The 13,686-nt window shown below is 41.7% G+C and overlaps 1 protein-coding gene across 4 annotated transcripts in view; it reads right to left on the reverse strand.

Annotated features, from left to right (window-relative positions):
* The window catches only part of LOC116841788, an 82,823-nt gene that overhangs the window by 29,332 nt on the left and 39,805 nt on the right, over positions 1 to 13,686 (reverse strand). For all 4 annotated transcript variants that reach the window (XM_032810158.1, XM_032810156.1, XM_032810155.1 and 1 more), the window contains exons 4-6: positions 13,051 to 13,155; positions 12,315 to 12,380; positions 3,311 to 3,514 (exon numbers count right to left, since the gene is read on the reverse strand). In XM_032810158.1, the coding sequence (XP_032666049.1) occupies positions 3,311 to 3,514; positions 12,315 to 12,380; positions 13,051 to 13,155 (375 nt within the window). The remainder of the gene's footprint in view (positions 1 to 3,310; positions 3,515 to 12,314; positions 12,381 to 13,050; positions 13,156 to 13,686) is intronic.

Here is a 13,686-nt window from a genome sequence, read left to right on the forward strand (position 1 = left end):
GAGGCGGACGGACCACCGGCCGGATGGCGTCTCGCGAAACGTTCGCGTGAATTTCGTTGTATAATTAAAAAAAATAAAGGAAAAAAGAAAATTGAGGCGGCGAACGCGTTTGAATCGACGGGCGAGCGAACGTTAATTTAATTTGCCGTTCGCACCAACGATGCACGTGTTCCGTTCACTCGGCAAAAAAAGGAAGGATATGATGACGCGTGTGCGCGCGTGTGTGTATGCGTGTAGGGAAAAAGGAACTTTCATTTCTCGTTAATGTGACATTTCGCCATCGATGTGCCAGTAAAGTATTCATGCGAAAAGAATGAATTACAGTCTTTAATAACCTATTCGAATTGATGTAAAACGTGAATCAACGTGAGTCGAATCGACGAGAAAAATGTCGCGGCTCGATGAAGCTTGTCAAAACTGGAGATATGTGAACTATTTAAATTAATTAAAATTTAATAAAATCAGGTGAGATTTAGCTCCATTTAAATCCTTAATATCTAATTATTAAAAATTTCGTGTTGCGCAAATTTGAATATAGGTTTCCGCATATTGACGATTTTGGAGAGTCATGCTGAAAAAGTGGGACTATAATAAATAAGAATGAGTAAGTCATGTTTGAATTCCCCTACACGGAGAAAATATTGTAGCAAAAATTACGTTAAAATTAAATTCATTTTTTCAATGCTTTTTTGTAAAGCTGAACTATACTGAAATTGTAATAATATAAGTTATTGTGGAAATAGTAAATCTTTTGACGATCTACTCTAGAATATAAAAAACATTTAAATAATTACAATAATTTTGTAGTAAAAAAACAAACATTTTTAAACAAACATTTAGTAACTTTAGTCATAGTTCTGTATAGTCCACGATCATAAAGACTTCGTTGTAATTTTCACTACAACATTTTCTCCATGTATCTGCCAAATCCCCGAGGAACCCTTTTACTACCAGCGGGACACATATTTTCTCCATCATCAATAACAACGTTATTCAATTGAACAAACAGTTTTTTTGGTATTTAGAACATATCAGCTAACACTCTACTTATTACCGTTAGAACAAATATGTCCTCTCTAAGAACCTAGTGGATCATCAGTGTCTCGCCCATATTCCTTTGGTAGCAAACATGAGATTTTAAGTTTTTTTACTAAAACTACATATATATATATATATATATATATATATATATATATGTGTGTGTGTGTGTGTGTGTGTGTGTGTGTGTATAAAATAATACATTTATTGATGCAGAAGTAAAAAAATTATATCTTTGAGAAAAAAATTTGTAGCAGAAGGATTAAAGAAAACTAATTTATCCAGAATTGAATAATTAGGAGGAGTTAATGGAGTTCTAAAATTAGAATTATTATCTTTCCACAGTTTAAAATTATTCACTCTAATATTCCACGGTTGGCCATGTAATGGTGCTCTTAATTAAAAGTGAAGTTTCGACAATTCGATTCAGAAATTCTTGGTTGGCACACGTCTCTAGTTAAAACCAATTCGTGCGGCAACAATAAAGGTAGCGCACTCTCGAACTTGCCGCAGCGGATTTAATCAAGTGGCTACAAATCGCACTTTATTATAGATTAATACGTGTAATCAGCACACTTGAGCCTGCATATCGCGCCAAGTTCGTTCGGCGAGTCGAAAGCACTCAGGATAACCACCGCCAAAGCGTCGCACAGTATGCACACTCGCATTTATAATTTCCCATTCCAGAGCGGAACTTTGAGAACTGTGCATCGAAGGGGAAAATTGTAACGTCGAATCTTTCTTCCCCCTTGTTGCTCGGGATACTTGAAATAGTCTTTCAGCGGTTTAACTCGCGGAATGCGCGCGAGAAAACGTGAGATCTCAGACGCTATGCCCCGCAGTCACACCATCACACCCGAAGGAATCTCAAATTCACCCCCTTGTACACGTCGCTCTAATTAATATCCCGATATTGCGCGTGCGACTATGATTTATGAACAATTTAGGACGCTTTGCCCCATCAGGAGGATTCGCAACTCGGTACTCCGAGTGAATAGCGTAATTAGTAGCAGTTTATTTTTTAATCTCGTTAATAGCACTTTTCCTCCTGCTTCAAGTTAGTTATCAAAAAAGGTTACGCTTCCTCTATTCACGTTCGCGCTTATTAATAGCGTCATAAAAGTCCCCGTATCAAATGTCCTTATATTTTTATCAGCGCGGCTGGAATGAGGAATTACACGGATACGCGGGGCGCCGTGAAATTATTCATGACGAAAGCGTCCCACGTCGTGTGCTCCGGGACAGATCTATATTGGATTGGTATTCTGGAAGACGTCGGTCAGACGTGAAAAGTGCGAGACGTGTACAATCCGCGCGCGGCGAGCTCGACGGCGGCCCCCGCGGGGCGCCGTCTCTATTTTCGCGACGTTGTTATTTCCGAGAGTGCTCGAAAATCGACGGCAACTTTGACGCGAGTGTCGATTATGGCGGCTCGTCATTAGACTGATTACCCAGCTATAGAAGGCTCAACGTGTGAAAGGCGGCCCTCGCGCGCTCTATGCCACCTCTTCCCCTCTGTCCGACCTGCATCACCCTTTCTACTTTGACGTTTACGTCATACGGGCCTCTAATGGAACAGAATGGAAGGTGAGCTCGTCTATATAGCGCGACGTGGGACTTCGCGCAGCTTTCTTCTCGCTGCATACTCTAATTTCCGCTCGCGGGATTTCATTTATTACGCGTTAGGTTGCTGCAGTAGAGACAGCGGGCGACGGTTGCGGCGGTGGCGGCGGCAATGTGCTGGCTGGCAACAGAATCGCCGACAACAAGAGGGTCATTATTGCAACAGCTCCGCGATTAACCTTCCGCATCTTCGCTTCCGGTTATGGGACGGTAGAATTCTGCAATTACCGCTGTCATTAGCAGTAATGGCCGGAACGCAACCGTCAATTTCTTTCCATTTAATCTCTTTTCCTTCCTATTTTACCTCTTTTCCTTCCCATTTTACTTCTTTTCCTTTTCTCTTTTTTCCTCTTATCGAACGCACGCCCCGCGAGGCTTCATTGAAACGGTGTAAACAGAACGGACGTTATTAAAGTGTTAAATGCAATTTTCGTTCACGGTAAATCGACTTTAGATTGATCAAAGGACACGTAGATCAAAGAAAGACGCGGACAACTCGCTGGCTCTGTACGGCGTATGTCGTTTAAATTAGTTTACTTCGCGCATACGGCACATTGGTTGAACGTGCTCTTTTATTTATTTATACGGTGCAATTATTCACCAAGTTCGCGTCCGGCGCGATTAATTACGTGATATAGCAACAACGTACCAATCCCGACGCGCTGATCTCGTCTCCCACAATCGTGGCGTGGCTCTTCACGATGATTAAACCGTCCAGAGTTTGCGACAGCTGAGATGGCGAGCACTCTCCCACGCCAGCGTGCCACCGATCGCCCGTCACCTCCGACAAGTCGATTGTGTCGCTTGGCAAGATCCACGCATAATCACCGCCGTGCATCCCGAGCTTCCAAGCCTGCGATGAAAGAAAGATGATATATGGCTTGTGACAGGTAGACTTGACCGCGCTTCCATACAATTCGCAGGTAAACAACCGAATCCGATATTTAGCATAACATATTAAGTATTCAATATTAAGTATTCAATAAGATTTCAACGCAGAATTAATGCGTTAACAAAACGTTAATAGTTACATCAGGGAATTTTGTTTTCCCGACACCATTTAAAAATCAAGGTATTATTTCAATATGCTAATTAAGGGGAGATTCTGGTTTAGGTAGCTAAGTAATAAAAGAATTTTGCGAATTTTTTTTAAAGACATGAATGAAAATATTAATATAAGGTTTTGATCACCCTATTTCTTATTTAAATATAAAAGAATTATTTTTTATTTAAAAAATTGGAATTCTATCGTATAAATTTTTTATGCTAAACGCGACGTCGTCAGACACCTCTAATTATTGGACAACATTCTAGTGCAATAATCTAGTGCAATAATCTGAAACAAACGGAACAAGAAAATTTAAAAAACTATATTAAATTCGCTGGAAGATGTACCAAAACCTATTGAAAAATTTAAAAAATTAATATCTTTCTTAGAACTAAATAAAAAAAAGATAGAAAGGGAGAGGAAAAATGCAAATTCAAAATGCCGCCAGTTTGTTAAATTTCGACTTTCTGCACATAATAAAGATTTATCCTCCAGAAAATTTAATATAGTTTTTTGTATTAAAGAGAAGTTTTAATTTAATACAATTTTCTGATCCCATTTGTTTAAGCTTACTACACGAGCTGTAATGTTGTCCTAACCAATTGAAAGTGATTCCCGTATTGAGTGACAAGTTGACTCAGAAATTAACGGGTAATATTGTAATTCAGACATTGGAACCGCGACGCTGATACACGTGTAAAAATCAATCACTTCACAAGCTGGCGAAGTATATCGTCACATGTGCTATCACCTGCTCCGCGAGAAACATAAACGACAGAATTTCAAGTTTTTAAGTAAAAAAATAATTCTTTTATACTTAAAATAATAATAAATAATTTAGTGAAAATCCTATATCAATATAGGATATCTATATTCATATAGATATCCTATATCTATATTCATCTTTATGAAAAAAAGGGATTTGTAAGAACCTATTTTTCGGCTGTCTAAAGCAGCGCTTTTCGCGCGCGAAAAGCGCTTTTCGAACTACGAATTAACTTGTATTCGGTAGTCAATATGTTAAACCATGCGTTGTAAAAGAAAAAAAGAAGAAGCATCCTCCGGTTTTGCACGTTGGCGAACAATAGGTGCACAGGAGCAATGCTGTGTCGATAACATGACGTTATCACGATCAATGGCTGGACGGTCGCACAGCTCGCAACCAAGATTGTCCAGGAAAACGCGACGCGAGAGGGATACGATCGCATCGGCTTACTTGCTCGATTCGCCGAGATACGATAAGTGACGGGATTGTAGAGTCCGCGCGATTGCCCTCAAACGGACCTTTAAAATCGCGAGCTCGCGAAGTTTCCTCCGGAAAGGTCAACGCGATTGTGTCATCACTCCCGGCAGATATTTATGACAATCGTGTAACGAGTCCGGATGTCCCTTGTAATGAGAAACGACTCTGGGAAGAAAGTTGTTCGCGAACCCTCCGGCACGTCTTTGTAAAATATATCCTGTCATGTGTCTCTTCGTCTTCTCGTTACCTTTCCTTTCCGGCGCATCTTTTGCGCACTGTCTTCCGCTCCAGAATTCTCTTTTCGCTCTGCCAGCTTTCACAGCTTTGCCGGATGTACTTTGAGCATTGTTATATCTGCCTAAGGCATTTTATATCGCCTCCTCGCGCTTTACTGGTCAAGTTGGCGCATGAAGTAGGTCGTCGTTATGAAATTGTACTCGGCCGGCGTGTTTCTCCTCCATAACGCGCGGTTTTGCGCGCTCTGAGATACAATCGATTAATTTCTCCCGAGAGACGCAACTGTAATCACCTGTAAGCGCGATTAAATACGTACATTGTGAGCACAATTGAGAGTCTGGATGCAATAGTAGTTCAAGACCAGTTTGTGCCTTGTTGCTGCATAAACTTCATTTTCTAAATCCTTATACCCTTCCATTTTGATTTCTTATCTAAAATCCTGTCTATCTCCTGTCATAAATGATTACAAAAATTGTAAATAATTATATAAATTGTATCTTTCTTCTTTGTCGATTTCTCTCAGACTCCTCCGATTTCGAACCGCAAGTCCACTTCATTCAAAACGCTGTAAAGACATAGCGTTTAGCCTTCCAATTAATACGTTCGCGCTACCAACATCACATATGTGTGACGGCAAAGTTTTCTTTTTCTATGTCCATATTATAAAACCAAGTCTACTTTACATTATGTTGAAAGAAAAAAGGAATACAAAGTGGCTCTTGTGGGAAGAGTTCTCTAAATAAACGTAGCGAACGCGTTAAATCTTCTCGAAAAGCTTATTATTACTTGCGTTTCAATTGTTTGCAATCATTGGACCAACTTTCCAACGAGTTAACAGTCGAATTTCGTATGATATTAATACACCCTCACTTTGTATGTATAATAAAAATTTCGGGAATCATGTAGCGATTTCTTGCGGGAGAAAGACTGACACGTGACGTGAACGTGTTGAAGGACGCATCGACGCTTCTCAAAAGATCTAACACAAAATGTTGGGAGTATCAGGCTCGTAAATCAGGTTCCCGTGTTATTTACAGACGCGTTACACAGGCAGTATACTAAAAGTGGCAATAAAAAGATGTTACCTAGAGCTAAGCGCCGCGCTCGCAGTTAATGGCCGGGATTATTTGTGATCCGGCGCGGACCAGGGAAGGTAGATGCATGTTTCCGCGTTTTACCTTTAGGTATAGGGTTTTTCGATAATAATACATCATGAGAGCACCGCGGCAGTAAGGAAAGTGGGAAATTACACTGCGTTAGAAAAAGGAAACCTGCATAATCGCTAAAAGGGTAGTTGATAAAGAGCGACGATCCCGTTTCCCTTGTCTTCGTCTTCGCGCGTCCTCACCGTTTTGATCGCGATCAAGATCCGGCTAGTGCGTTTCCGATAGTCGTACGGCCGCGATTTAATCAGCCGCTGAATTAATAATCGTATCAGTTGTACGTGACAGCAGGTGATAGCACGTGTGGCGATATACGGCTTGGCTAGCTTGTGAAGTGATCGATTCTTACACGTGTATCAGCGTCGCGGTTACGATGCCTGAATTACAATATTATCCGTTAATTTCTGAGCCAACTTGTCACTCAACACGGGATGGACGGATTTCGCGGCAAACCGCAGCTCCGACGTGCCTCGCCTAGGCTTAGCCTGCGCCGCGATTGATCGACACACGAAGATTTGTCCGTCCCGCTGGAAAATTGTGCCCTCGTTACACTTGTACACTCGTTCGCAAAACGAGTTTCGACACTTACGTTCCCGGTGCGTCCTGAAACGCACCCAACAAGGAGATCTATCCAACAGGAAAAGAGACGTCTTCTGAAAATCATTGAAAAATAAATTCTCTCGTTGGACAACGGTCCGCTGCCGAAAAAAATGCAACGAGAAGCGAAAAATAATAAATTTTCAAACCGTTCTGTGAACGAGTGTACGTACACGTCATCGGCGAATATCGATGCAAATGAGAGAGGGGAAAAAAAGAGGAGAGAAACGCAATTGAAATTGCGCATACGGGACGTTATAGCGCGCGTGAAAACAAATCTCCGCGACATAAAAATTCTATCGTATACGTGTGCATTTAACGTGACTCGTTAATAATTATCTCGCGTGAGCCCCGGAGAGAGAGAGAGAGAGAGAGAGAGAGAGAGAGAGAGAGAGAAAGTAGAAGAATATTTAACCTCACCGGGTATAACAGACTGGTAACACGTTGTATTATTATCATAAAAGAATGGTTGTGGAAATTGCAAATTGCATTAAACATTACGATTCACGTAGTGAGGCATTTACGACGAAACCAACGGCTACGGTTATGTGGCTGAGACGATATAATATTTAATACGTTGCACCTCGCCTAACGTGATCGTAATGATTCGTTATCAAAATGAAGCGAAACGATCAAGGAGATACTGCGCACGTGTAAGAAGATACTATTATTATCTCAGTATTATAAACTACGACTACATATAGGGCGCGTACGGAAGCAAATTTCTCTAGAGAGATATTTAAGGAAATGCAAGCTAATTCATTGACACGTTCGCTATCACAGTTCATTTAGACAGTTCTCCCCACAGATTACCTCTATTTTAAATACTTTTTATTTTATTTTTGTTTTCGTATACACGTACGTTTTCGTATACTATACACAAGGAGAATTTTATAGTAAAAATCGCTATAAAATCTTTTAACCGAGAAATAGATCGACATCTGTGATAATTGACTATGTTCTTTGGTTTTATATGCTATTGTTGTCTTTTGCCTTTTGTTTCATGTGTTATATCTTAGGAATTAAAAAGTGCTATTAAAAAATTTTCAATGTTTCTAACGAATTTTACTTAGCAAGATAAGTTTTATTGATAGTCTCTATATTCCTGCATTAAACATAGTAAAAATGAAGAGAATTTATATAAAAAAGAAAGCTATAATATTTTCTTCTTATATTTTCTATATTTTTTGCACAATTCTGTAAATTTAATTTATTTATGTTAGCAAAGAAATAAAAAAGATCACCATGTGTATGCGACAGCGATAATTTTCCCTTTTGTCACACATATGGGACGTTGGTCGCTGAGAGATCAGGGTGGGTCACACATGTGTGACGCCGGGGTAGCGAATATTTTAATATTTTTTTAGAGAGTACGATATACGATCACTTTTTGTTGCAGTATATAAAAACAATTCCGTCAATCCGCTAACATTTATACGAGATATCGATCTTGCGCTTCGTCGTATTTCACTCCGCGCCCTATTTCGCTATAATACGGCGTCGAAACAGTATAAGAGAGTCAGGTGGTGCCTTAGCCCATCTAACAAACGGCGCAAGGATGACTTAGGAAATATTAAACATCACAGAAACGATCAGAGGCGAGTCGTTCGGAGGGAAGCGTGGTCCAGCGCCGATAATATCGACGTAAGTGCTATTTGCGAACGGCGACGATCACATTATTGGATCGCCGGTACGATCATCCGAGATACCGTCCCTTCCAACCCCCAAGTACGTATCCGGAAATTCATTTCCAAGCTTGGCTTATGTTTATATATATATATATATATATATATATACATATGTGTGTGTGTGTATGTGTGTGTAATTAGTTGATGGGAAGGATATTCAGGACCGCGTCCGAGCTTCTCCATTTGCGTGGTAACATATGCGAATGCGTCCCGTGAATACGAGAACTCCATTCTGATGTTAACGTCGTCACGCGTAATTTTGACATCCCCCTTAAGAGTGGGTCAAATCACGGTTGAATATTCATACGTTCTGTGGAACCATTCTCGTGCGTGACGATAGGATTTTGCGTGGGAGCGATTGCGACAGCCGTAGGGAAATAGCTATGTGTCGACGTTCACGGTGTTACGTGTTTCACGTAAGATGTCACGTGTATTACATGCTCACTCGAGAGAGAGAGACTGTGAAGCAAACCGATATATTTCAATGCTAACGTGCTCACTGGACGCTGACGTGGACGCACACACACACACACACACACACACATTCGTATTGTAATACAATGGGTTGTTCTTCGGTCGCACAGCGCATTGCGCAGTGCCCGTAAATGAGAACGAGAATCATCGCAATTTACGATTAACGGGACGAGGAGATTTATCTCCTTTACCGATGGATGTGATATTTTTGAAATAATGGGAATGACGGGCAGTTGTAACTGTAATGAACGTTTAATTTAATAAATACTAAGAACCAAAAAGCCGACTTCTTTTCCCTCCCCTTTTTTTCTTTCTGTATTATCTAAATATACAGATAATATTTAGCCATGAAGAAGTAGTATTACAAACGCGAACACAAATGTCATCGCGAGATGAGAGAAGTTTTTAAATATTTCGAGATATATATACAAGTTAATCTGGCGCAGGTACGCAGCTGCGGAAACAATGTGGTTGATCTCGGGAAATAAACCGTAAAATCTTGGAACACCAAACAGCACGATTTAAAGCATCGCTTGCGAAGGGATGGTTAGTGGAAGGAAAGACGGAGATATAAGAGAAATAGAGTGACTTATTGCAACCTTGGTAATGTATTGTACGGGATAAATAGTATGTATACATCTAGAAAGCAAAAAACTACGTGCAATCTCAACTTAATGCTACGAGTGTTAGATGCAGGAATTAGATAAATGGAAATTTGACATGTACACGCATGTACCCACGTGGAACTTGATGTGGAGAAGATCACAGTTCGATGACTCTTGAAAAAAATATTGCGGATGAAACTTGATATCCGTTTCTCTCTTTTGCGCTTCAATTAATGTCACAGAATAACAATTAAGGAGGTGAATCGAGAGCGGATCGAAGCAACTCATTATCCAAAGTCGAGGTAACGAAGGGACAAAGGTCAGGCGGAAAATGTCTGACAGAAAACAACTATTAACTCTCATTGTTAAAAATAAGTTTTTCATCCTCGCTCAGAGACGAAATGTGTACAATCGTATTATATGCTTTCATCATTAGGAAACTTTTCGCATCCCTTCTTAGTTCGATCTCTTTGGCTTCGCATCAAATTGCCAACGTTACGTAAAGTGCATTTGCGATGGGACACACAGCTGCCGTCACACAGCTGTGTATTCCATAAGCGAAGAATTGCAGTTATGAAGAGCCCCACGGGAGAGCAGGGTCGTTGCATGCGTGCCATAATAAGAAGACAGTGAAACACAGTCGTTTGTGAAAAACTGTCAGCATTTTCTAAGTAGTGACCGTGTAGTTTCGCGGCATACTTATTTACATCATCAAAGTTAAAGCAACCTCATATTTACGTAGCCTTCATACTCGCTTCGCAATTTAATTACGGTCGCTACATGTTGTAGACACATTAATAAACTTTTATATATATTATGCAATATTACATAACGTGCGTCATATCCTCACCAGGTTATTTGTGTGATAATGCAATTCCAAAGTACGTGAGGTAAATTACGGCAGAGCCTCGAGTGCCAGAGCCCGGCTTAAAGCGTTCCAAGTCCTTCCCGCGATTGATGGCGTCAATTCATTTGCTCGTATATATAATCCGGCAAATCTGCATGTTTGTCACTATACGAACCGGATATGTGCTTCAAAACTCGCATGACATAACAAGGCTTCGCAAGTTCCCCAAAATGCGCCATGGTCTCAAATAACACGAGGAACGAAAGGGTAGGTGTGGGAGCGGGAAGGTAAACTCTGTGTCCTACTTCGGCAACGGTATTATGTGCTTATGTTTATGCGCTCTTATGGTTATTGATAGCATCTATCTGATACACTTGATGCCGCCTTCATTTCACTCGCATGCACAGTTACACATGAGCGATAAGCAGAGGTGCCATCTTGTCCAATTGATGAATGGTGGCGCAAGGGATCGCCGATGGCGGTAGTACGGTGAATAAACGAGTCCGCTATAGATCCGCAGAGAAACCGAGAACGCTTCAACATGGAGATGTCAAAGAGCTTCGCGAAAATTTTCAGAGCACCGTGGAATAGGGCGTAGAAGAGTTTCGGCTCTCTCCACCTCGGTTTTGCAGGCGTTTGCGCAAGAACAAGAAATGGAGGAATCACCGTCAAACCGCTTTAAGTGCTCGGAAAAATCCGAAATCTGTTGGGGAGAGACCGCCGAACGTTTTATTCTTGCGATGTTCAGAAGAAAATCGTCGGTGCGCTGCGTGTCCGATGGACGAGAGCACATGGATGGATCCTTGTCGTTGAATAGGTATCATAAATTCAAGCCGTAATAGCTGCGTGATGGATGCGTTACTTTAGCGAAAAATTCATCACGCCGTACTCGTGATACTTGACGGCGGGAGCACACTTTCGAGTTCGGCGATGTACTGAACGATCTAACGAAAATATCGAATGGACATGCACTTATCGCTGACACGCGTCCGCCGGGTCGCGTAATTGCGATATTAACGCGCGGCCCTTCGTCGAGAGTCTGAGAGAAATCTCATTTGGTTGCCACGGAACTTGCGGGAGCGGCATTCCCTTACCTCTTTGCTAATAGTAATTCCAAAGGAGAGACAAAGCAGATAATGTCGCTACGGGACACTTAATCGAGGTAATAAGTAATGACGTTCGAAAGTATGAGCGCCGGGAAGTTAAACTTTTTAAACGGATTTTATAGTCGCCGGGCGCGCAACAAAACGCGCGTTAAAGTTCTTGGGGAATGCAACGAGTCCGGGAGGTTTATCTGGCTACGTTCTACCGTACTTCTTGCATGCCGATAAAAACCTCGTTTCGAATGCTACCGACGAACGCAGTTCGCAACCACAAAATTGTTTTTCGATCGTGAGTATTTCTAACTGCGATGCAAGTGTGTGTATGTGTGTGTGTGTGTGTGTGTGTGTGTATGTGAATGTGAAAACTTTGGAAATGAATGGATAACCGAAACCTGCGACCGAGAGTTTTTCACGAGCGGGATTGCGCGAGTTGTAATGAGAGTCATTAAAAACCATTAATTAGCCATTAATTGGCCCGTAAGGACGCGCTCGCTGCTGCTCTTTATCACGGCGCGAACGTCAGCCCGCCTACGGTGGTGGTTTTGTCTCTGTTCACTCGAGGGGATGTGACTCTCATGATAATTATAAAACCTGCACACGCCCCGAATACAATATTCTCGTGGACTAAAATTAATTTTTGCGACTCACCTCGCAGAAAACACGTTGCGCCAGTTGCGTCGAGAAACTACCAATGATGATTCTGGTGTCCAGTTCCTGCAATTAAACGAAACAACAGGGTTGATACACTGCGCGTACCTTTTGTTGCAGGGGTTAAGGTTTTAATAAAACATCACTGATATCGGTAAACGTTGATTACACTCGCCAATGATAATAATAAAGCAAGAGCGGCAGTAGCACTTTTAGTATCTTCTTCGTCGCGGTTTCATGTTAATCCAAATGAAAATTTCATTCCGACCTCCTTCACGACATAAATGTAAACAAGAGTTTCTTTTTTCTTCTTCTCTCTTTTTCCTTTTCTCTTTTTAGTCTCAGTGGTCTCTAAAGCACGATGCTAAAACGCTCGTTTGCGCGATCCGAAATTGGGTTAATTCGCACACATTAATGCCGCGAGTGCAAATTCAATCTCGATGCGTCCGTATCGCGCCAATCGATACTTTGGCGGTGTTCACTTCGCGAAAACGAACTTTGCATTTCAAAGGAGGCGAATTACGATCAAAAGACAGCCGCGCTTCGCGAACCACCGGCTGAACCACGACCTTCCGGCCGGATCTAACTGCGCGAAGCGATCGTTACAAATGCTCGTCGTCGAGTCGTCGAGAGAAGAGGAGAGCAGACGAGAGCGAGGAGATGGAGGAGAAGGAGGTAAAGGAGAGAGGAAAAAGAGCGAATAGAAAGAACAGGGCGACGTTTAAGCGCGACTTACCTTCAAAGTTCGCAGCTGCTCCTTGTAATCGTTCTCGGCGAACGTGATGGTGGCGGAGCACGTGATATTCGCTTGCTCCAGTTCCGTGACCAAATCGTTCACTGCCTGAAACAGAGAGGTGCGTCATACACGTGTACAGAGCGTGAAAAGCGCTGGAGGAGTCGGTGACGGTCAGCGATAGACACTGGGGAGCATGTGCCATTTGTCCGCCTCACCCTATTTAGACGAAACAAGTCTCTCTCTCTCTCTCTCTCTCTCTCTCTCTCTCTCTTTCACGTCACCTTTACAAATCGCATCGTACGTCACGGCCGCGACAGCAGTCTCGTCTCGTTATCCGAAAAGAATAGCGCCGTTTTGTTCATTCGTACGTTCGTTTGTTTGTTCGTTACACGATCGCGACTGCGTTCCTCCTCGAAGGCTACGTAAGTGCCTCGTTTACATCGTGCGATTTAATTGGCGACCTGCGCGGTCTGCATCCTGCATTTCCCGGGTCAAGTATTGCGGTGTACATATGTATCTTTCGTGATTTGGACCAAGTCGCGCGCGAACGCGAGCGCGAGTATATATATATACATATATATACATATATATATATATATATATATATATATATATATATATATATATATATATATA

This window comes from Odontomachus brunneus, unplaced genomic scaffold, assembly GCF_010583005.1.
Source record: "Odontomachus brunneus isolate Ranch 3 - 2012 unplaced genomic scaffold, Obru_v1 Obru_scaffold_018, whole genome shotgun sequence".
Classification (NCBI taxonomy): Eukaryota; Metazoa; Arthropoda; class Insecta; order Hymenoptera; family Formicidae; genus Odontomachus; species Odontomachus brunneus.